The sequence below is a fragment of the Microtus oregoni genome, unplaced genomic scaffold (assembly GCF_018167655.1).
Source record: "Microtus oregoni isolate MIOR12 unplaced genomic scaffold, Mior012 000028F_ref0000031, whole genome shotgun sequence".
NCBI classification, from domain to species: Eukaryota; Metazoa; Chordata; class Mammalia; order Rodentia; family Cricetidae; genus Microtus; species Microtus oregoni.
Window position 1 is genome coordinate 7555473 of NW_024543087.1, and position 25351 is coordinate 7580823.

Sequence of the window (25351 nt, forward strand, 5' to 3'; positions counted from 1 at the left end):
CAGCCTTCCTTCACTCCTGTGCGTCCTCCGCCAGTCTTGTCACTTCGGCGAACTGCAGCTCACTCACACAGTGGCTCATGGCAAAGGAGAACAGAACCCAACTAAGCAATCATTCTTGTCATCTTATACTTTCCCTACTCCCAGCCTAATCAGTCAACTGTGAACTCCTGCTGGTCCTCCCTATAAAATATAACTCACTTCCTCTCTGTCACCCAATCAGGTTTCATTTGCCTTGCCGGGCGAGCTCTTGAGTCACCTCCACTTTTTCTGCCAACGTCTTCCATTACCATCCAGTCTCTAGCTAGCGGGAACATCTCCATGATTTCTCGGTACTGAAGAGTCAGCCTCTCATTCTGTGACCACCCCCCCCCCATTCTCCTTTATTTTGAGGAAGGCAAGGCCTTCATATCTGAAGGTTCCTTGGCATGGCCATTCGGTCACATCTCTCTCTAACTCACCTAATAAGCTGAGTGGGAACTGGAGCTGTTGCTTCCTACACGTTACATATTCTGATGGGTCAAGTGCCCCATGAAGGAAGAATGAGCCTCTGCATGAATGCAGGCCATCCCTAACCCTATCTGCACCTCCCATGGAAAGATGTGGTGCAAGCCCAGGCCCTCCAGGAAGCAATCTGCAAAGAGAATGAGCTGGAGAGAGCCTTTCACGGGATTTTGTTAACTCACCCCCTAATTCCAAATCAAGTACTGTCAGGCATGCGGGGCACAGGCCCCAGGGAGGGGTTGAGGACCATTAGGGGTGCAGGCTCTAGAGCAGGGCCAAGGGCTATCAGGGATGCAGGCTCCAGAGCAGGGCTAGAAACAGTTCTCTGTATGGCACTGGATAATTTCTATGCAGACTTGCTTCACATTGTGTCTCTGCCATCTAACAGCTTCTGCTTTTTTGGCCAGTGTGTAAGTTAATCCGTGCCTCAGTTTCCTCATACAGTGGACCCAGAGCCAGTGTTCTATGACACAGTGATGCTTTCATACATAAAAGCACCCTCATCCTCAGAACAGCACCTGACCTGTGGGCAATGATGTCTAAGCTTTAGAAGTTTTAGTCCTTTGCCTATAACTCTGGTTTTTGGTTTGTCTTTCTTGTGCTGCTTTTCTTCCCCATCTTATGAAGAGAAAATTTGCCAACCCTTACAGAACACATTTCCTTAAGTATGAGAAGCGTAAGCTTCGAGGTCCTGTTTTGTGGGAGCATTTTGCTTGTACACTGCTGTGTTTCAGGTTCATTTTGGGATAACATGCTGGGAGGGAGAAGAGGAAGATGGGATTTGAGGGAAGAAAATTAGAAAGTTAATTAAAAGAACCAGCTTGGTAATTGAATTCCCAAATACTCTTATTTGGAGGTTGGGATGGGAATGGATTATAGCACACAAATAGTGTGTTTGCCTCAGTGGCAGGCCTAGAAGTTCTGAATGAGACAAGCTTCAAAGTATAAGACAGATGTCTATCTTCATGGAGGAGTAGATGGGTTGATACATTCATAGACTTTTCAAGAGCACAACACATAATACTTGTAATGTACATATTTATATGTATCATGGATATGCATGTATTGATACATAGAACTCATATACTATGTTTATCATATATAATATTTTTATGTGTATATGGATTTGTGTTAGTATTTTTTCTATTGTTGTGTTAAAATCCCTTGACAAACAACAGCTGACAGGAGAAAGGGTTTATTTTGGTCTGTCGTGGCAGAGGAGTAGGGGAAGACTTGCCATCAGGCATGGATGTCATGGTGGTCAGAGCAGAAAGCTGATGGGCCACATGTCATCTTCATACTGGAAGCTGAGATTGAACAGCAAGTAGGGCCCATCTACAAAACCCCTGCCTTCCATGGTGTGTTTCCTCCAGTAAAGCTCCATCATTTAAAGGTTCTGTAGCCTCAAACAGCGCCTCCTGCCGGTGATCAAGTGTTCAAACACATGAGCCTGTGGAGGACAGCACATTCAAACCACAATACACATACACTCCTGCAGTTACTGTTGATTTTTATATGATTTTGAGACATCCTCTCACGTACCTTCTCCTGCCTCCACCTCAGTCATGCTAGAATCACAGGTGTGCACCAACACACCCCACGGAGTGTTCATATTTTAGCATATTCTTGGCAGCCGACTTTGCTGTTGGGTAAATTCCTGGACTAATGGTGGCATGAAGACCATTTTCTCTCAATAGTCCTGTCTTATTAATTGTTCTGCTTGTTTGTTTCCCTGAACATTTATAAGTGCTCATATAACCACACAAACAGAATCATATATTTATGACACCCCCCCCCCAAAAAATAAGTAAGAAGGCTATTTAGTATTTGTTTTTAGAGACTGGAGTGTTTATTCATCAAATGACTCTTTTTCAAATATTAAAAAAATCAATGATTCAAACTGTTATCGAGAGAATATAATTTGGAACCATGGGCTGAGTGATTGCGTAGAAATAGGTTCAAACCCCTACTCTAACCCACAACCTTTATTTATTTGTGCAACCAAGACATATCTATTGGCTGCCTGCAACCACTATTGCAGCCTCTGACAATAACTTTAGTGTTCTTGTTTCTTTACATTTCGCTGTGATGGTTTACCCTGGGAAAACCAACTTAAGCATGAGACGGTTCATTCGGGTTTTCAGTTCTAGCACAGTCCTACAGCAGGGGGATTACAGTGGGGGGATTTGAAGCAGCTGGTCACATCACATCCACAGTCAAGAAACAGAAAGACTGAATCCTCCAGTTTCCAGGATCCAGGCTCCCCTCCCAGGGGATGTGCTTATCCACAATTCAGAGGGGCCTTCCCATCTTACTATCCTAAAGAAGATAACCCCACAGACCTGCCCAAAGGTCGGCCTCTCAGGTGGTTCTGGTTCCAATAAATGTTGACCATCACACTTATCTGTTCTTATGGCTTTTTATGAGTATTGGTTTTTAGATGTCTGGAAAATGGATTTTAGCCTCAGACACTTAAGGATTTCCAGTGCTTTATTTTCCTCCCTCTTGCAGCAAATCTGCAGCAGGAAGAGCACAGTAAAGCGAAGCTTTGCCTGAGCTGCCAAGTTAGGGCTAAGTGGGCTTCTTCCCTGCACCCCAGTCTGCAAAGTACTCTGGAAAATGAATTAACCTCCTCTTATCTAGAGTTACTAAGGTATCTCGTGTAAAGCACTTGGGAGCAGAGATATGAGAGTGTTGTAGTAGGAGCGGAGAGGCTACATCCCTGGCACCCGGCCGCCCGCATGGCTAGCTTATGCCCCGAAATAATTACACAGAAACTGTATTCTTTTAAACACTGCCTGGCCCATTAGTTCCAGCCTCTTATTGGCTAGCTCTTACATATTGACCTAACCCACTTCTAATATCCCTGTAACACCACGAGTTGTCTTACCAGGGAAGATCTTAACCTGTGTCTGTGTCCGGTAGGAGAATCATGGCGACTCCTTGACTCAGCTTCTTTCTCCCAGCATTCTGTTCTGTTTACTCTGCCTACCTAATTTTATGTCCTATTAAAGGGCCAAGGCAGTCTCTTTATTTAACCAATGAAATTAACACAAAACAGAAGACTCTCCCCCATCATGAGAGTCTTTGGGTCTAGCCAGGTTTCGCCGGGAAGAAATGAAATCATAGCTGACAGTAACTCTGCATTCATTGGATGACAGAAGTGCGCCTCCTGCCTGTGATGACTAATGCCAGGTTTTGTATCTTTGCAGGTTATGGTTTTGTAGATTTTGATAGTCCTGCAGCCGCACAGAAAGCAGTAGCATCCTTGAAGGCAAATGGCGTGCAAGCACAGATGGCCAAGGTAAGCCTGCTCAGACAGAGAGGGTCTGTGTACATGTGGACCCTTGTGTGTGTATCTGTGTGGGAGCACATGTTAGTCCTCCATAGTGAGCGAACCCCAAATTATGGTTTACACTCTTTCTGTACTCAGCTGCTAGGGAAAAGGAACCATACAAAAGACCTGGCTTATTGTAATCTCTCTTATTTGGCATATAGTTACTCATGAGCTCTTTGGTGTGGAGACCCCGGTGATTAAAGGATACATGTAGAGGGCTCTGCTTTGCCTGAGAGGGGAGATATGTATGCATGGGAGTCTAAGACTTTCCCTTGTCAGCAGTGCTGGAGTCAATATACATGTATGTACTGGTGTCTAGAACTATCTCTAGTTGATATACATGTATGTACTGGTGTCTAGAACTATCTCTAGTCAATATACATGTATGTACTGGTGTCTAGAACTATCTCTAGTTGATATACATGTATGTACTGGTGTCTAGAACTATCTCTAGTCAATATACATGGATGTACTGGTGTCTAGAACTATCTCTAGTCAATATACATGGATGTACTGGTATCTAGACCTCTCTTTAGTTGGCAGAGTTGGAGTCCATATACATGCATGTGCTGGTGTAAAGAACTTTCCCCCAGTCAGCAGAGTTCTGGGGTAGTACAGAAAGTTACCAGTGACTTAATGTGTGCTAAATCTTCATTTATTTGTTCCATGTTTGGGAGGCTTCTGAGCTGATAGCCTTTTCCCTAGGCTGTGCAGGCAAATGGCTTATGGCTAATGTCCTTTGTATCGCTGGAACTTCACTTTGGCCCATATACCCAGAGTTTACCTGGGGAGCAATATTCTTGATGTTCATCGTTTTCAATATTTACTTGTTGCTACATAGTATTCATTGTCTGGAACTCTGTATGTAAAACTATGGTGAATTTTCACAAGAAAGTGAAAATTGTTCCTTGTCATTTTGTGCCTTGATTGCTGTGTTGGAAAAATCTGCCTATGTGGTATGATAATATGGATCTTAGGAAAAATGTACACCGATGTCATTGTCTTCCTTTTAATTTGGGAATCTAAGGAGATGCCATCATAATGTTATAAGCTAGGTATGGTGCATGACTTTAATCTCCGCACCCTGGAAACAGTGGCTGGTTGATTGCTGTGATTTCAAGGACAGCTTGGTCTATGTAATGGAGTTCAAGATCAGCCAGGAATATACAATGAGAGGTCTCCAAACACTAAAAAGAAGAAAGAGAAAAGATATTAAGAGTAAACACCAAAAAATATTGCTGGTGACATTTGGATGTTGGGTAAATGTTGATGGCAGCCATTTTGAATCCTCATCAATAATCTAGGTTTAAAATATTCTTCCTGTTAATAGTTCTGAACTTATCATTCCCAGATTTTCATACTCTTGGATGCCAGAGGTAACAGACCATGAAATCTTGAGCATCTGTCCCTGGCTTGTGTCTAATTTTCTGGCCCTGTTCCCACAGAAATCAGTGATGTCATGATGAAGTCATCTGGTTTTTGCTATGATTGTGTCCATTCTCTAAGAACCTTCTAGCATCAGCCTCAGACTTCTAGAAGATCAGCATTTGGGTGCTAGCAGTTGTTGGTACATTCTGACCAATATGTGCAGATCACGTCTGATCATGACTGTTGGGAGCCAGTTTCTTCTTGAGTGACAATGGTGGGCTCATTGTCTTTCTTGTTATTCAAGGTTATATGAATTAGAATTTCCCAGTCTGTGAATTATATTCTTTGTCAGGATTATGCCTAGGAACTTTAGATTTGGTCAAGGATTGAGACAGATGAAGTTAACAGTTTTAATTAATCAGGAAGTTACATGCATGTCCTGGTTTAAAGGTTCTTTGCAAGAGTCAATGGCAACTGAAGTAGCAATTTCCTGTACCCAGAAAACAAGAGATAGAGTGTGGCTGTGGCTGAGGCAAGAAGTGGTTATGAAAAGACAGAATAGTAGGGCTGAAGAGATGACTCAGTAGTTAAGAGCACTATCTGTTCTTACAGGGGACCCCAATCAAGTTCCTAGAACCCAAACTAGACAGCACACAGCCTCAAGTAGCTCCTGCTTTCAGAATCCGATCCTCTCTTCTGGCCTATATGGGAACTACATCAAGTGTACACATGCACACAGAGGTGTAAACACATATAAATTTTAAAAGGAAAAAATAATCTTTAAAACCTAAAGTATATCCTTGGGGTGGAGAAAGAGTTCTATGGTTAAAAGTTCTGTGGCTCTTACTGAAGATCTGAGTTGGTTTCCACAACTAACTTCCTGTAATTCTAGTTCCAAGAGAACTAGTGCCCTCTTCTGGCCTCTAAGAGCCCTGAATTCAAGTACACACACACACACACACACACACACACACACACACACTCACACACACTTTAAGATGAATCTGTTTTTTAAAAAATGAAATATACAAAGTGAGGAACCTGAGAAGTAGCTGAGGAGATTAAGGCGCCTGTTGTGATGTGAAGACCGAAGTTTGATCCCCAAGTCCTACATGGTAGAAGGAGAGAATAGATTACCAGAATACTCCGAACTCCATATGTGTGTGCATTGTGTACATGTGTGTGCATCACATATAAATATGTGAATTCATCAATTAATTAATTAATTCTTAAAATAAAATGGCTATTGGAAGGTATTTGGTACATTCTATTTATAAAATTTGTAAACTTTGGAAGTTATCAGATAGTAGTGGCTTATAGATCATGAACACACAGCTGTTTCTAATTCTCAGGAGATAGAGACAGACAGACAGACAGACGGACAGATAGAGACAGATAGATGATAGGTAAATAGATGATAGATCATTGATAAATGATAGATGAGAGATAGATAATAGAAAGACAAGCAAATAGGTGATAGATGAAAGATTTGATTGATAGATGATAGATGATGATAGATAGATTGGTTGACTGATAGATGATAGATAGATAGATCATATACAGAGTTGAGCTTTTGTATTAAAATGGACAAAGTTGACACTGACTTTAATATTTTCAGCATGTGTGTAGATAAGGAATCCCTGTCTATGCCTGACTATCTCTCTCATGTGCATGCATGTGAGTACATGCCCAAGCGCACACACCCCAGTCACTGACCTATATCACCCAGTAAAGAAACCGTCTACACTAGGAATCATTTAAAGACCTTCAAGGATTATTCACGCTGGCTGCCATGTTGGCCCTTGTCCCAAATCCAAGGTGCCAAACCTGGCGTGCCTGGCCGGGCTGTGGGGAATCACTCTGTCGTAGGCTTGCTGAAGGTGTACCCGGTCAGGCTGTGGGGAATCACTCTGTAGGCTTGCTGAAGGATTTTGCAGTTTTAGTGTGCTGCCTGTGAAGTAAATCCTCGCAAAGTTTGAGCCCAAAGCCTGCTTTAGATTCCCATCTGCCCATTGCAAAACTTTCAGCAATAAATGACTCTGTAATTTAACTACCCAGAAGAAAATAAATAGCCTCCGTTTGACAATGAAATGGAACAAGCTTGGCCACCTGTATTAGCAGATTTCTCACTGAGCTATTGGATTTCACGGCACTTTTTCCCTTTTCCTGGCGATAACTGTTATTTATTATCATATAAACCTGCAGTCTGCAGGGTGTGTGCTACTTGCAGTATATATTTTACCATTTAAGTATGCACCAAATCGCCTCCTGCATCCTTGTTCTTATCAGCATCTCACTCTGTTGCTTGTGGTGTGGCATTTTAAGATCCCCAGGATTTTAAAATAAAATGCCTCCTGGGTTTGGAGAGATGGCTCATCAGTCAAGAGGGCATGCTGCTCTTGCAGAGGACTTGAGTTCACTTCTAAATACCTGCTTCACGCTTCTGTGACACAGAATCTAGGGAATTGGACGCCCTATTTTGGAACAAAACTGATACCTGCACTTGCGTTCACATTTCCCCATACAGACACACACAGAGACAGACAGACAGACAGACACAGAACTTACATGACTAATAGTAAATATTAAAAAATGCCACCTGTGGTTAAGTTCCCATAACAACCTGGCACCCACTTTAAACTATGGAAGCTGCTCCCCCTAACAAACATGTTCCGGTGTGTGCCTGAGAAAACACCAACGGATACCTCAAATACAAAGAACTAAATAGGGAATTATCCAGGAAGTAGTAATTGATCAGTGTGTTAGTCACGTTCCTGTTGCTTTGAGAAAATGCCGTGCACAAAAGAAACTTATGGAAAACTTTATTTTGAGTTACAGTTTCAGAGGAATAGGTCTGTTATGATAGGGAGGCATGGAAATGGCAAGAGGACATGGTGTCAGAAGCAGGATGCTTAGAAATTAAATCTTTTACAGAAAACATGAAATACATAGAGAACTAAAGGCAGCAAGAATCTATGGAATCTCAAAGCACAACATGGTGGCTTACTTCCTCAAACAAGGCTGGAATGCCTCCCCAGATAGCACCATCACCTCACCAAACATCACCATCCCCTCCCAGACAGCACCATCACCTCACCAAACATCACCATCCCCTCCCAGACAGCACCATCTCATCCCAGACAGCACCATCCTCTCCCAGACAGCACCATCCCCTCCCAGACAGCACCATCCCCTCCCAGACAGCACCATCCTCTCCAGGACAGCACCATCCCCTCCCAGACAGCACCATCCCCTCCCAGACAGCACCATCCCCTCCCAGACAGTACCACCTGAGTCATTGGCCAAGCAATTAAAATTAATATAGTTTCTGTGTGATTATACGGGTCTGGGAAACTGAGAAATGAAAACGCAGCCTCTGCTTACAAGTAACCATTCACCAGTATTAACATTTTCTTTCAAGAGCCAAGCTTGTAATTTTTTGGTAAAAGCAAATTTAAAAAATTTTATCAGTGTGTGCTGGTGAAGAATGTAGGTTTGAAGGATGCATTTGCCTTTGATTTCTGGTTGTGGCATCACTTAGCAGTGCGAATTTCCTGTGTTGTGAAAATATCTGTAATACTCTTTGACAATAATATGCTGCTTTGCCTGTAGGGGTACCATGAAGCTTTTGAAAACCCACAAGGCATCGGGCATATGCCTTTGATGGCAGCAAAAACCTAGTTCCTCTGCATGGTTTAAAAAGTATTGTGTATTGGATTCAGATGTGCTGGTAAATCTTCTGTGAATCTTAGCATATCTTCAGATATTCTGTTATCAAATAATAGTCTGTAGGAAATATGTGTAAAAGCTTTAGTCTGTAAATGTTTTGTGGGTTCTATAAATGTTTTGAGCGGAGCAGTGTGTTGGTTATAATGAACTAGGATTGTAAAAGCCAGAAGTCATCAGGGAGATGGACAAGGGACCGTGTGATGCCGCAGACTTCATTCAGAGAGAGGCCTGCATGGGGCATGATGAATCTTTAGTCTAAGAACCTGATGAGATGTCTGTCCACGCCTATAGTGTTGGGGATTGTCTTGTGGTATTGCAGGGGTAATCTGGATGGCTAGTCAATGAATGTCAAGTGACCAATAAACAGTGGTATGGCCAGTCATTACTGAGGGGACCATGTGGGTGGGAGAACTCAAAAATAAAGTGACTTGAATTTTGGCCACCAAATTATCTTAGTTTCTTCAACTGTTATTGTTTTACTCAAATGAAGGAGCTTTACAATTGGTATGGTCATGGCTAATGAAACCTCTTTCTTATTCTGTGTTTGTAACATTTATCCTATTTGCCTTATTGCAAAAGCTGTGAACTGTTGGGGGAGGCTGCTCATTCGTTACTGTCTGCTTAGACCACAAAATAATTACTCAGAAACTATTTTATTTGAAATACTGTCTGTCCAATAGCTTAAGCATATTGCTAGCTGTCTCTTATATTCTAAACTAACTCATTTCCATTAATCTGTGCATCACCACGAGGTTGTGGTCTACCAGCAAAATTTTGGTGGAATCCAGCAGAAGCATCTGTCCCCGGTGGCAACTACATGTCTTCTCCATTACTCTGCCTTCTGTCTCCCAGAATTCAGTTTAGTATTCCCACCTAGCTCTATTCTGCTAAGGCACTGGCTTAAACAGCTTTATTCATTAGCCAATAAATCAAAACATAGACAGAAGGACTTCCCATAGCAGTGGACCAAGAATTTTAGCTATTGCAAATCTTGACAACCTTGAGGTAGAGCTAAGAAAGTTATTGGTTGAGGAATATGGGTCTGCTTACTTATCAAAAGAAGAAATTGAAGAAGCCCTAACTAGTTAGGTGAAGAGATAGCTCAGTAATTTAGAGCATTGACTGCTTTTGAAGAGGACATAGGTTCAATTCCCAATACCCAGCCAACCGTCTATAACTCCAGTTCCGGGGATTAGGCACCCTTTTCTGGCCTCCATGCACTGCATACATATGTGCACTTACATAAATACATGCAGGCAAAAACCATGCATATAACAAAACAAAACAACTCTCTTTTTTTTATTTAAAGGAGAAAAGAATTCCAGCTAATGATAGCTTAGCATACATGTGTTTATTTGACTGAGATACATGGAAAATTCTGGATAGTTGAAGAACATTAACATGGGCATTTAACAGCAAGGGACAAGTGGGCAAAAATTCTAAGCTACTCATGTATAAATGTTATCGAACATTCAAGGGGCAGGGAAGAGATTCTTGCTTTGAAAAATACTTCAAGAGTCATGATTATGTTTGCATATACCTGAATGCTGACTGAACAGCTATTATCTTCCAGGACCTATGTGTGAGTCCTCAGCTCTTCTGACACCTATAGGGACTGGTCTGCTGTTATCTTCCAGGACCTATGTATGAATCCTCTGCTGACCCATCCTACTCATCCATATGAGCCCCCACGTAAATATTTTACAATACAGCTATGGAACACACTTAGGGTCTTATTATCTTAGTTTAATTAAGTATACATGTGTGCATGAGTGAGCATATGCACAAGAGTAGAAGCCTCACAGAGGTCAGGAGAGGACATCTGATCCCTTGGGTCTGGAGTTACAGTTGTTAGCTGCCATGGGAATGCTGGGAACTGACCTTAGGTCCTCTACAAGAGCACAAAGTGCCATTAACCACCGAGTCATCTGCTCAGCCCCTGGAATGTACTTTTAAGTCAGACTGTTGCTGAGCTTTTAATGGAGCTCTTTCCTCTTGGTTACTGACCGTGTAATGAAAGTGGCTGTTCTTCATCCACACTGGTGCAGGGTGTTCTTGTAGACGCATGTCCAGAGGAATACGGCCCTCCAATAACTGAGAACTACATCGCGTCTTCCTCCTCCTAGTTGGTATTTAAACTTTCACTACAGGAAGGACCAAGTGTTGGCCTACCACAGGCCCATAAATACATTTGTGACATCTGTGTTTTTGGATATGTCAATTTGGCTCAAGATATTTTTTAAGCCTTTCTCCCCTTGGCCCTAGTGTAGAATTCAGGGATTCAAAACCCAATATTGAAATTATCAGAGTCCGTCTAATCCCAGTCATTAATTATCTGAGGCATTTGAAGCAGAATCCTCTGAAGTTAATATTTACATTAGCTTTTACCTAACAATTTGCATAATCTGTCTGTGGGTGATACCCTGCTCTTTCCAGGGGCCTCGATGGTCTCTTCCTAAGCTTAAGGGTGAGTATGCCAGGAGAAATTCCTGCATACCCAGTGTTGGAAAAATGCAACATTTATCGGAAAGTGCCTAGGTGTGATGTGGGAGGTCCTGCACATTCCGCTCCTTCAGCCTAGGTGTTCTAGACTCGGGTCTGTGTTTTCATTCAGAGTCTGTGAGGAGTTTCAGCCTTTGCAAGCTGTGCACAATGTCAGTCCTTTTATTCTTCTTGAAGGGACTATGCCAGAGGCAGACTTGGGAAAACACGTATACCTTCATGTGCTGCTGGCGAGTCCCATACCAGGAGCCCTCATCTTGCCTCCTGCCTTAATGATTGTCCCTGCAGCTGGACAGAGCCTGTCCTCTCTCCGAGGATATACTGACAAGTTCTATTTGAATCGGCATTGTCCTTGTAGATCCCCACCTGCTGAATTAGACATAAAATCCTTGCGAATGAGGTAAGCATGGCTGGAGAGATTGCTCAGTGAGGGAAGAGGCCTGCTGCCAAGGCTGAGGACCCCAGTTCCATCCCTGTGACCCATACAATGCATGGAAAGAACTGACCAGTTACAAATAAAATACAGAGAAAAATAGATTTTTTTTTTAAAAAAATCAAGACAAAATTGCATGCTATGAGTGACTGTAGCCCTGTGCTCAGCCTGATACTGTGTTCCCACCATCTCCAGGATGCCCTTTGAAACTGGTACTTAACCTACTCAAGGATGCCATGAGACTCTGTCTCTCCTGGGCAACTTGTTGACATCCAGTCACTATAAAACTTCCTCCCTTTCTTTTTATCTTTAAAAGTATCCGAAGTTGAAAAAATACTATTCAAATTCAGAAGTCCATATTTGTTTCCTGAAGTTGATTTTTTTTTCACCTTCCTGGTGAGGTGATAGACATACTGAAATCATGCAGACATTCCTGCAATCATAGCATTCAAAAAGACTCTTAGAATTCTCTAAAAAGAATAGTACACTGCTGAGAGTGGAGACAGGCACCCCGGCAGAACAAACCCAGGGCCTGATGTACAGATCCCAGGCACTGAAGCTCTTCCTCAACCCTTGGATGTATGAGGCCGGGTCTTTATAGCCCAGGCTGACCTGGGATTAGAACTGCCAGTCTTCCTGCCTCAGTGTCCTGATTGCTGGGATTACCAGCACATCCTGGTTATATACTCAGATCCACCCTTAAGAGTCTGGCCTAGAAGCAGCTCTTCTTAGGTCTTCCTGTACAAAATCCTACTGCTTTATACGGATACAGTATCACAGGAAATAAGACCAATGTGTGGAGGAGTGTTTCATGTTGAACACAGCACACAAAAGCCTCTATTTTATCCCTCTTCTCCAAGTATTGCCTTCTTAGTAGAAAAGTCATTCAAAGAAACTCAGCCTCTGGCCTCATATATTCCTGAAAAAAGAGCTCCTTGCTTCTCTAAGCAATATGTTTGAATCCAGGAAGAAATGATAAATTGATATATTTAAAGGACCAAAGTTTGCAGACATCAGTTTTCCAAAGGCAGAACGTGTTTCCCCATCCAAACATAGGATTCTTGTGGCTCGTTACTGGATTGTGGGTTATTTGTGTGAGTGAGCATGTATCATTCTGTGTGAATATATATGTTAATATGTTTTCTGTTCTGTGAATGTGTATAGCATATGTATGTGTTTCAGATGGGCATCTTCACAAGTGTCTGTAGGTAAACATGGCTCTGTGTGTGTGTGTGTGTGTGTGTGTGTGTGTGTTTGTGTGTGTGTGTGTGTAGACCAGAGGCCAACATCCAATGTTTTCCAAAAACACTCCTTCCTTATTCTTTGAGATCAGGTCTCTCACTGAGCCCGAGGCTCAAGGATTCAACAAGTTTGTTTGAACAGTGAATTCAGGAAGAAATTCAGAGTCTCCTCTTCCCCATCCTGGGATTATAAAAATACAGAGCCATTCCTGGAGATCCCAACTTGGGTCCTCATGCTTGCATGGCAATTACTTTACCAAGCAAGCTCTCTTCCCACCACGTAGTAATTATTTTACACAATGAAGTCCTTTGTTTGCTCATCTTCGGTCCTCTTAACTTCCAGAAGGAAATATTCTGTGAGCATACAAAAATATGTCTTCCCAAAGGCTCATACATTTGAATTTGGTCCCCAGTTGGTGGCACTGCTTGGTGGAGGTTATGTAACCTTGAGAACATGGAACCATGAAGGAAAGGCATTGGTGGGGGTGGACCTCCAAGGTTTATAGCCTTGCCTCACTTCCTGCTGACCCTCACTCACTTCCTGCTCACCCTCTCTCACTTCCTATTCATCCTCACTGCTTCCAGCATGTGATTAAAATATGAACAGTCACCTGCTGACTCACCTGCCTGCATCCATGCCACCATACCATTATCAACCTCCCTTGAATCTATGCGCCAAAATAAACTCTATAAGTTGTTTGTGATTGTGGTGTTTATCACTGCAGCAGGCAATAACTAGCATGCACACACACACCCTATTGTCTTATATTATTCTTCACAAAGACCACAGTTATCAGAAACGCTTCTTTCCATCATGATTTATATTGTTCAGTAACAATTTCTCTTGCCCTCTTCTCCATCCCTTTCCTCATTTCCAGGAACTAAGCAATCAGTTTCTCTAAGTACAGACTCTGGGGATATGTTCTTAAAGCTTTCTCCAGGACACTGATGTCTCAGTGTGGTTATGATCAATTCTCGGGATACAATGTGTGCCATAGACAGGAACCAGGAGGGGAAAAGACTGCATCCAAATTCAGTAAGATGATACACAGAAACATCAAGCTGTGAATTAAAGGAAACAAATACAAAAAAAATTACAAACAAACAAGCAAAGCAGAATCTAATTCCATATCAGTGTTGGTCTGGAAGAACAGATACCACAAGAAGTAAATCAGCTTCTTGAGAATTGTAGGAAACCTTTTATCCAATACACAGAGAAGCAAAGGTCAAGTTATAAACAGAGGAGGCAATGTGATGTGGTGGTGGGCAGGGGGAGGAGTGTAACATGGTAATCGGTGAATCCCTAGACATACATCTACAGCCATGCAGAGAGTTAAAACTAGTTAAACTGTGAATAAAGTCAGGCACACACACCCCCCCCCCCATCCACACCAGGGGAAAATGCGGTTAATAGAGAGAAAAACAAATTATCATCACCTTGTCTACCTTTACGGTGCTTCTAGACATCAGAGGGGTATGGAGTAATGACTATAAACTGTGAATGGACTGACCACAACATTGCTTATTACACAATTAGAATTATGTGCTAGGGGACTTGTCCCACTGTACAATGCTGCAATTCATTCAGGAACCGGGTTTTAAAATGGCATCCAGAATTAAGTGAAAGGGTTGAAGGTGCAGCTCACCAGTCTCCATGTTCAGACAGAAAGAGAGAGCAGGAACATTCGAGAAGTCTGTGGTTCCGTGACATGGCAGATGGAGCCAAGGAATGAATTCTTTTTGCGTGTGCTAAAATAAAAGGGTGCATCTTTATCTCATTTGTGTGCTCATATGTCTGTGTGTGCAGGTATGCATGCAGTTGGGCAGGTATGCAGGGTTAGAGAACAACTTTAGAGTGCTTATCCTTAGTATTGTTCACCTTCCGTTATCCTTCCTCCCTGCTTCCACTCTTCCTCTTCTTCCTTCTCCCCCAACTCTCCTCCTCCTCCTCCTCCTCTTCTTCTCTTCCTACTCCTCCTCTTCCTTCTCCTCCTTCTTTTTTTCAGAGACAGGGTCTATTGTCTGCCTTACCAGATAAACACTAACCTATTAAGCTATACTGTCAGGCTAGCCAACTCCAGAGATCCTCCTGGCTCCACCTTCCCCAGCCCTGGGATGACAAGTGAATGGTACCTTATCTAACACTTTTTTCATATGGGCTGGGTTCTGGTTCTCATCTCAGTTCTTTGTTCTCTTCAAGCAAGTACTTTACAGACATCTGCTTAATAAACTATCCCCAGTAAGTCTCACATTAGTAAGAAAGTACCCTCCTATTTTAAATGTTTTATTTTATTTTTAATGTTTAAACGATTTACTTATAAACAAATTCACATTGGGAACAGAGTTGAGGCCCCTGTAGTTGAGTAAGTCAGTCAGGGGTCTAAGTGCAGAAAGTGAGACACCCCAGCACTGGCCACTTCATTAACTCAGAGCCATCTCTGCAGCCCTTGCCTATTGTCGTTGTTACCCATTGCTTATAGCACTGATTCTTGTGGAGGATTGAGAGCACCTTGTGCTGTGTGCTTTTAGTCACCAACATCAAACTCACAAAGACGTGAGTCTTTTGATATCTTTTGTGGGTGAGCACAAGCATTGCAGCCTTGAATGGAGACAGGGAAAGACACACTTACCTCCTGCCCCTGCCTTGCGAATTGGGGAACTAAACCCCAACAACACTCCAACTATGCCGGAAAGAGATGTCACTCACTGGGACCCATTCTGAGGTTCCTCTCAATCCCTACAAGCATTGGGAAACATTCCTGGTGCCTCATCTCACTGCTTACCCCTCTTGCTGTGAAGCTACCCAAATTTTAATATGGAGAATTTACCAGTGTACTTACCACGGACCCCAGCATGCTATTAGCATCTCTTTCCACACATTTCCTGACACTTCAGCTTCCTTGCCCTTGGCCCAATGTGTTGGACAAGAGCATTGCAGACTGAGAGTCTGAGGGTGTCTTAGGTGGAGGAAACTGTTTGCTGGCTGTGGTCACAAAGGTTGCATCCAGGGAATTGGAGTTTTCCCGAGCTTTTGCTGAGACCTAGGAAGCCAGCAATGGTGATAATGTCCAGGAAATTAACAGCTCCTGCATATGGTGCATCCGTTGATCCCAGCCAAATGGTGCTTAGCCGATGGGTTGTGGCTCTCATAGGGACTGTTAGCACAGTACAATGGTGAGGCTTTATTAATCGGGTGCAGTGCTAAGCTTCATGGTTCTCTAGTTGAAGGACTTAACCACCATACATATGGTTGTAGGGCAGAAAATCAAGATCTTAAAGGCACGGACGTTCTGCTCTGCAAAAAGATATTTGTATTTTTCACAGTATTATATCAGTGATCCTCTGTGTGTGTATGTGTGTGTGTGTGTATGTGTGTGTGTGTGTGTGTGTGTGTGTGTGTGCATACAAATATGTATACCTATGTGAGCCTGAGTGAATGTGGAAGCCAGAGATTAACACTGGCTATGCCCCTCATTTTCTCTCTTATTATTATTTCTGTGAGATAGGGTCCCTTAATGAACCTGCAGCTCACTAAGTCATCTGTCCTTGCATGCCAACTCTTGTTAGCAATCCCACTGTCTCAGCATCCCTGCTTCCCAGGTCTGGTGTTATTGATGCATGCTGACATACCCAAGGCTGTGGATATGACGCTCGGGCTAAGGTTTGTTCGGGAAATACTTGACCATTTCACCTAACTAACTCCCAAGCCCCCTTTATGTGATTTTCTTATGATGTTATCTAAGTTTAGGACTCTGTAAAGTAAATAATTCATAGCTTTTATTTTAAGAAAGATTTGAAGTATGATGCTATCTTTCCTAGTGCTCTGTACCTATCCATCAGTGTGGTCGTTAAGCTGTTGCACTTTTTTTTAAAAAAAAGATTAACTTTAATTTCTAGACTTGTGTTTGTGTGTGGATGTGGATATGTGGACAAGGGCAGTGGCTGTGAAAGCCAGAAGAGGAGGTCATTACCCTAAGAGCTGAGTTACAGGTGGATTCAGCATGGGTGTGGCGATTGAAATTGGGTCCCTTGCAAGAGCAGTACGCGCACCTAACCGCTGAGCCATCTCTGTGGCCCCTTGCTTGCTGCTGTTGCTACCCATTGCTTCTGGCGTTCATGTCTTGTGGAGGACTGAGCCTGCCTTGGGCCATTTGATTTTAGACACTGATGCCCTCAGATGTGTGAGCTTCTCCTCGCAACAGTCATCTTCCTGTGTCCCCCAGACTCCCGCTTCAGCAGCGGTCCTTATGGAAATCCTGCTGACAGCCCACTCTAGGCCACACTTCCTCTCTTCTGCATTCACGGCGGAGCATGTGTATGTCCCAGAATTCAGGATTTATAGTTTGACTTTTGTGTGGAGACAACTAAGTCACTGTCGCCCTCCCAGGTAAGGGCTTCGGAAACTCGGGCCTCTCAGAACCTTTTCCACTCCATGCATATAGGCCTATAAAACAGGTCTATATAATGGGTATGCTAGACAAGCATTTACTCAGAATAAATGCCAATGGCGTGTATTCTAAATTCTTTGGCATGCATGTAATCTCACTGTTGCACCAAAACAAAAAGCAATTTGCACTTTGGTGAGATTCCAAGCAGGTCAGCTAGCTACTTCAGAGGCTTGAGCTGAAGAAGAAAAAAGAAAGGGGAACCAGTTGGAAAATAGTTCTTAAGCTGTGAGATGCGCCAGTGGGTCCACATGCTAAACTTTGATTACTAAAAATTCCTTCAATTAGTATTCCGTAACCAGAAGTGTTGATGTTTCTAGATAATTAACTGTGGATGTTAGGTGCCCCCGCCCCAGGAAATAGCCCAGTTTCTTTTCTCTTTAATCTGTCTCCCTGGGTGGGACTTAGCCCTTAGTGGTCATTTGTATTCTTTCAGGGTAGACTTCTAGAGAAGTGGAAATTGGCTGTCAGTCTTTTTTTTTTTCTCAAGGTATAGGAAATAATAAGAAATTAGCCTTAGGTGTTTCGAGATGTTCTCTGGCCTATCAGCGATGCCCGTATGTTCCAAACTAAAGCTCCTGTTCCTCTTTGCATGCACCACAGCTCTGCGGGTCCGTGCTTTCCTTAAATATTTTAAGTGCAGTGTTTATGTATCTGTGGTTTCATAAGTTTGTTTACTCTTATTTAATATCCCTTCTAAGATGCAACCTGCCAACAAGTTACGGATTAAATGGTGTGCCATGTGGATCACCAATGTTTACACTGAAGACTCAAATGAAAATAGCACAGAGATTTTGTTGGCCTTGGCATCGACACAGAGGGATTTACATAGCTTCAGGATGGGCCACTCGCATGCATCCCAACCCCAGGCTGTTCCACGTCCCTGCCTGTAGGGAAGATTGTGTGGTTCTCTGGGAGTCCCACTGAGTTCTACGTGCTCCCCAGTGAGGCGAATCTGTCATCTTTTTTCTCTCATAGTGCCAAGCCTAGGTTATGGCACAGGTTAGGGAAATGCCTCTGCTCATTGAATCAGGACCTGGTGGAAAAAGAAACAGTGATGAGAGAGGGTACGGATATTCCCAACCAAATGTTGCTTAGGAAGGGTAAAAGTGGAAATGACAGGTAATGGCTTCACAACCGATGACCCAGAAAGAGTGAAACACCGGTGCATGATGGTATCTGATCTTGGCAGTTCAGTTCTGCAAGCAGGGAATGCTGTAGCATTTGGTGAAGCCTTTTCTACATGCCCTAATCCAATTGGGTGGATATGGTATGCCAATTCTGGTTTTAAGGATTTCTACCCTCTCCCATTAATACAGCTAAAATGCCCATCCGTCTCCAAAGATGTCATTGAGACTACTTAGGAACTGAGTAGTGTAGATACCGATTGTCACATTGTCTCCAGCTGTTTTCTTTTCTTTCTGATTTGTGGAAACATGAGGCAGGCTAGGCTTGGTTCCTGTCTCTTGCTGATGCCCAAGTGTTTAGGGCTTTTGTTTTGGGATCTTTGACATATTCAGTGTCTCATTCTGGCTTTGATGAACTTCAGTTTTCATAGGCCTTCGGCCTGACTTTGTCAGTGTGCTACTGAATCCCGCACCTCTGGGAGGGGTTACTGATTGCCTCTGATGTTTCGGTCCTGATGATAAGTTAGATCAGCATGGCTGTCTTTCCCCAGGCCTACACACTTAGTGGTGTTACGACATCATCTTCCCATGTTCCCGTCACTGAGAGTAGGGAGTGCATTGTTTGTAACTGCATTCACTTCAAGGCGTGCAGAGACGTGAGTGTGTCTTTGCCTTGTTCCGAATATGCAATGTCATCTTCAGGCTCCCACGTCTGAACACTTGGCCTCCAGTGTTTGGTACTATTTCAGAAGGGTGTGCCATGCTAGGAAGTGGATCTTCTGGGTGGAGCGGGCCACAGAGGTAGGCTTTGAAGTGTTGTACCCAGCCCTACTTCCTGTCCATTTTCTACTTCCTGACTGTGAAAGCAACAGAAACAGCTGCCCACACTCCTGCCACCATGCCTGCCCTATCACCATGGGCCGTCTCCCCTAAGTCAGGAGCTAAAAATCAACCCTTCCTTCACTATCCGGTTTCTTGTCAGAATTTGGTCACCGAAAAAAAAAAAAAAAAAGAATCATGATTTGTCTTAAAGGGTAGTCAATGAGTCAAGCTTGAGCTCAATCTCTTGTACACCAATGGATTTGTTCTTAAGCAGTTTTACACATGTTTGGGTGTAACAGGAGAGCGAACGGGACACAACAGAGCATAGATTTGAGAGGCAGAGCAAGCACTGGGCATGGTTTTCTGTATCATTTGACTCTCTCCTCAGAGTCTCTGAAGCATTCAGGAGAAGCTGTCAAGCATGATTTCTTATAATGAGCAGAGGCAACTTCATAAGCAAAGCACATGGCTGCATCTTATTTATGCGATATCAAATCACAAGCAGGCATAAGTGGACATGAGAAGTGCCTGCAGCCGGGTTAGATGCTGCCATCTGCTCTGGGTTCCTCTGCAGCGCTCTCCGTTGGCTGTTTATTCACACTTTCTTCTTCTAGATCATCTACAGACGATGTGGCCAGCACTGATGTTGGAAAAGCCAACTGTGGGAGAAAACAGAGAAAAAGAATTCTATCAATACTGTGTTTTCTTTCCATTAGAAAAGCATTCCAGCTGTATGCATTTAAGGAAGAGAGCATCTCCCATCGGAAGATGAACCACACAAGGACATTAATAAACAAAATACCCTGAAAAAGAGAAAGAGGTCATGTTTGCATTCCAGCTTGACTCAACGTAAACATTCTATTAACGCCACTAAGGTAGATATGTTGGAAAATTCCCAACGCCTCCGTGGAATCCCCAAATCACTGTGCTTGGTAATTCCCAGATTGGTAAATTATCATGTCAGCTTATGACAGCTGATATTTGTGAGTCAGAAGATATGAATGGCAGCCCACTCATGGGAATTTAGTTTTCAAGTGTCACTCCATTGACTGGGCTCTGTTATATCTGAGCGGCTGTACCAAGGTAGGGGAGTTAGGTGGCTTGCAATAGCATGCATGTGCTTACGGCAGCACGTCAACAGCAGCAGCTTCCTTGTCTGTGACAGCCTTCTCCCCACGCTCTGATGCAGTGACAGCTAACCAGTCCCCGTGGGTCCCACAGCAGTAATTCCGTTAGTGACCTGTTTGCCCTTGTGACCTCCTCAAAAGGCCCCACTACCCCATACTTTGGCCTTTTGGATTTGGAAATATGAATTTGAGGAAAAGCAACATTCCAAAGGTGGCAGCAGACTGATCTACAGAGGAAATAGCTGATGTTTTTTTGTTGATTTTAACATTTTTTTTCTATATCATATACCTTTACTCAGAAGAAACTTTAAAGCATTTCATTGTGTGGATTTCTGTCTGGAAAATTAATTTCTTACTGTTGCCTTTTTATAAATGTTATTAAAGTTATTTGCCTAAATTTTCTGATCAACTCTAGTTAAAACTGAAGTTTGTTGGGCAGACAACATGGCTCAGCAGGTAAAGGGGCTTGCTGCCAAGCCTGATAACCTGAGTTCAGTCCCCAGGACCCACATGGTAGAATAAGATAACTGAGTCCAGTAATTTGCCCTCTGACTTCAATATGCGTACTCTAATAAGTGAGTACTCACACAGATATATGTATATTTGTATGTATGTATGTGTATATATATATATATATATATCCCTAAACAGATAAGTGAAAAATAGATCAAACTGAAATTGGTAACAAGTAGCATCTCAGAAGCTGAGCATGGTAACTTATGCCAGGAATCCTGCAGGTAAGCTTGAGGCAAGAAAACCACCTGCTTTTAAGGCCAGCCTGATCTGAAGAGCAAGGCCGTGTCTCAATATATAAATAAATATTGTGGAAGATAAAAGTTGGCTGTGGTGGCACACACCATTCCAGTGGCCTAAAAGCTGAGGCAGGAGGGTTGTCACAAATTCAAGGCCATCCTTGGCAATAGTTTAAGACTCTGTCTTAAAAAATAAAAAATATTATGTTTAAATATCTTTCTCTTGAACTTTGGTCTTCTATTCATTGGTGATAGTGATTCAATGCTGCTGATTTTAAGAAGAAAAAGTAAGCTTATGGAACAAAATATGTGTGTGTATACATGTGTGTGCTTGGGATGTGTATGTGTATTGTGCTTACATGAGTGTATATGCTATGCCTGTATATGTGTGTGTGTTGTATGTGTGTGTTCTTGCATGTTTATCTATGTATGACTTACCCAAGGCAATGATCCTTGTTTTGTGCCATGTGTGTCCAGCATCCTCAGAGGCCAGGAAGGGCGTTAGATCCACTGGAGCTGGAGTTATAGGCACTCGTGAGCCAACCAACATGAATACCAGAATCTAAGCTTGTGTCCTCTGCAAGAGTAGCAAGCCAAGTGCCCTTAACCACTGAACCATCTCTCCAGCCCTTCTTGATTTTGAAACAAGGTCTCACTCTGCCACCCTGCCAGAGTGGAGCTCGCTGTGCGCCTGTGCAAATGCAGAGAACATATAAGCCAGAACCAGGAACCTGAGCCCCTTCTTCATTCAGTTTGACTCTTTGCTTTGATCAGTCATCTTTAAGATGGATTGTTCCTGTCTGTCTTACTCTTCTCTTGCTGTGAAGAGACACCATGAGCATGAAATCTTATAGAGGACAACCTTTAATTGGAGGTTTGCTAGCACTTTCAGAGGGTGAGTCCACAACCATGACAGAAAGAATGGCAGGCTGGCAAACAGGCATGGTGATGTGGGAGTGATTTCTTATTAATAAAGAAACTGCCTAGACCCATTTGATAGGCCAACCCTTAGGTAGGCGGAGTAAACAGAATGGAATGCTGGGAGAAAGAAGCTGAGTCAGGGAGTCGCCATGATTCTCCCACTCCAGACAGACGCAGGTTAAGATCTTTCCTGGTAAGCCAGCTCGTGGGCTACACAGATTAATAGAAATGGGTTAGATCAATATGTAAAAGCTAGCCAATAAGAAACTGAAACTAATGGGTCAGGCAGTGTTTAAAAGAATACAGTTTCCGTGTAATTATTTCGGGTAAAGCTAGCCATGCGGGCGGCCGCGTGCCAGGGACGCAGCCCTGCCGCTTGTAACACAACAGAATGGCGCCCGACGTGATGGACTAAATCCACTTAAAAACCTGAAAAGGCTTAAAAATAAGGGAGAGAGACTGTAACACAGATTTTTGCTGTTTGTTGGTGGCGTGCTGTAGAGAGATTTCCTGATTCGGCAACAGCAGCAGAAAAAAAAAGCTGCGTCATTTTAAAGTGCGGCTTCTTGGGACTGTGCCGCCAGTGCAAACTCTGGCTTTAAAGCATTTCAATGGATTTTATGGGACTGGATGTTTGTGTTCCCGCTTGGGATCGGAAGGAGAGTGCTCTCAGTGCTCCCCGCCTGCACCTGGGCAGATGGCAGAATCAGGCTTAGGCAGGCGGAATAGCATGGTGAAAGAGACGTGTTTTCAGACTGCGCAGTGCTCTGCGTGTCAGATTTGGTTGTAACTTGGATAAAAAGAGTTTCTGTGCTGCATGCTCAGTCTCAAAATTAAACTACTGAGTGCGGCTCCAATGAGGACTTGCTGTGTGCCTGGAACTGTGCACAGCTCAGGGGCACCAAATGGATCTGAGGCAGGAGAGGCTGCTCCTTGCTGAACTGTGCTGGTCTCAGGCAGTAACTACCGTAATTACCATAAAAACAGCACAGTTAAGGTTTCAACTGGGCAGGACACAGGCGGTACCGTATTACCTGTACATGGCACAACTTAAGTTTTTAACAACTGCTTAACATTTTAAGAAATGTTCCTGGATAGTAAAAAAAATGTTACAGATTCACAATAAAACAGATTCAGACATAAAAGACCACACTGTTGGATGAATGCACATAGACTTGAGAGAGATAAGAAAAAAGAATATAGAGAATAAAGTTAATGGTTTAAAAAAAAAAAAGGTAAAGTCTTTAAAGAGACAGAGTACAGATAGTTAAGAGATTAAAAGAAATAAAAAAAAATAAGCCATGTAAAAATGGAAAATTCACAGAGAGTCTGGATTATGTACATTGTGTTTTCTTTAAGATTTTTGACTATGAAGGAGCTAAGTACAGAGAGACATTTCATTCTATGGGCTGCCAAATGGAACCAAAACGGATATCATGAGGGTATGACTTCAGAATTTGGGTCTAAGGATATGATGCTTTGGAAAGGGTCTTCTTTTGTTTTCACAGAGGACCAGACCCTGTGGATTGCATCTATCCCGATATGGTATGATAGACCACGACCTCCTGAAAAGTTCCTGTGAACACCCTCAAAAAATTACTTCACTCAACTGGCAACTGAGATAAATCTGGCACCCAGGTTACACCCTAAATGACCTAATTAATGACGCCCCCATTCAGCAGGAAGCAGTTTGGAGAGAAAAAACTGCGCCCATGTTCCCAAAATATTGTTTATAAATGTTCTTTTACATTTAAAGGGGGAAATGATATAGGTATGAGTAATTTGCATTGGTGTGGATTTTACAGGCAATTTTGTTATATGTATATGTATTTCTGATCTTGATTAAGGTATTGTGATTGTGTAGTTCATTTAAAAATGTAATGTATAATTAAGAAATATAGGTTATGGATAATCATCAGTAATAGTCAAGCTTGTAGTCATGTTAGTTAGATTTTCTAGATATATAGAGATACATTTCAGTTAGATAGACATTCTTCATATCTTTCAAAGACTGCAGAATATGGCATTTAATGTTTTAATAACTTAGGGTTTTTCATGACAATGAGACACGTCTGCTCCTGGCAGCACCAATCTACTTCGAGAGGAAGATGGGCATCGAAGAGGATCCTTATGGAGTTTGATAGCCATTTGGGCAAGAAACTGCTCTTGCCTGGACTGTTGCATAAAATGGACACAGAGAACCCACAGAGAGAGGACTGATGAACTTGCCTAAAGGTGAGATGGTCTTTCGGGGTTCCTGACTCATGAAAGAGTCTGCGAGACATTCTGCAGGACACAGCAGATAGTGACTGAACTGTCTTTGGAATTTCCTGCTTCATGGAAATGTCTGCTGGATACTTTGGGCCTGAAGGCTGAAGATGGATGCCCCAAAGGTACAAAAGAACTTTGGGTGACTGTCCAGGCAGCAAGATGTCTCTGTCATTTCTAGAGTTTTCTTATTTCTTGTTTACTTAGGTAGTATTATATCCTTCTGGAGTCTTTGATGGAGTTAAAGAATGAATAGATAGTTATAGTTTTCCTTAGTTATGATAAAAGATAAAATAGATATAAATATTGTAACTGTAATTCTTGCTTGATAACTGTTTTGCTATATGTAATTTTACTATGTTAAAGTTAAAGCCTTTTCTTTTTTGTTTAAACAGAAAAAGGGGAAATGATGTGGGAGTGATTTCTTATTAATAAAGAAACTGCCTAGACCCATTTGATAGGCCAACCCTTAGGTAGGCGGAGTAAACAGAATGGAATGCTGGGAGAAAGAAGCTGAGTCAGGGAGTCGCCATGATTCTCCCACTCCAGACAGACGCAGGTTAAGATCTTTCCTGGTAAGCCAGCTCGTGGGCTACACAGATTAATAGAAATGGGTTAGATCAATATGTAAAAGCTAGCCAATAAGAAACTGAAACTAATGGGTCAGGCAGTGTTTAAAAGAATACAGTTTCCGTGTAATTATTTCGGGTAAAGCTAGCCATGCGGGCGGCCGCGTGCCAGGGATGCAGCCCTGCCGCTTGTAACACAACAGCATGGT

The 25351-nt window shown here is 42.7% G+C and overlaps 1 protein-coding gene across 13 annotated transcripts in view; it reads left to right on the plus strand.

Moving 5' to 3' along the window:
• The window catches only part of Rbms3 (RNA binding motif single stranded interacting protein 3), a 1319552-nt gene that overhangs the window by 929692 nt on the left and 364509 nt on the right, over nucleotides 1–25351 (plus strand). For all 13 annotated transcript variants that reach the window (XM_041676984.1, XM_041676985.1, XM_041676986.1 and 10 more), the window contains one exon: nucleotides 3714–3805. In XM_041676984.1, coding sequence (XP_041532918.1) covers nucleotides 3714–3805 — 92 coding nt within the window. The remainder of the gene's footprint in view (nucleotides 1–3713; nucleotides 3806–25351) is intronic.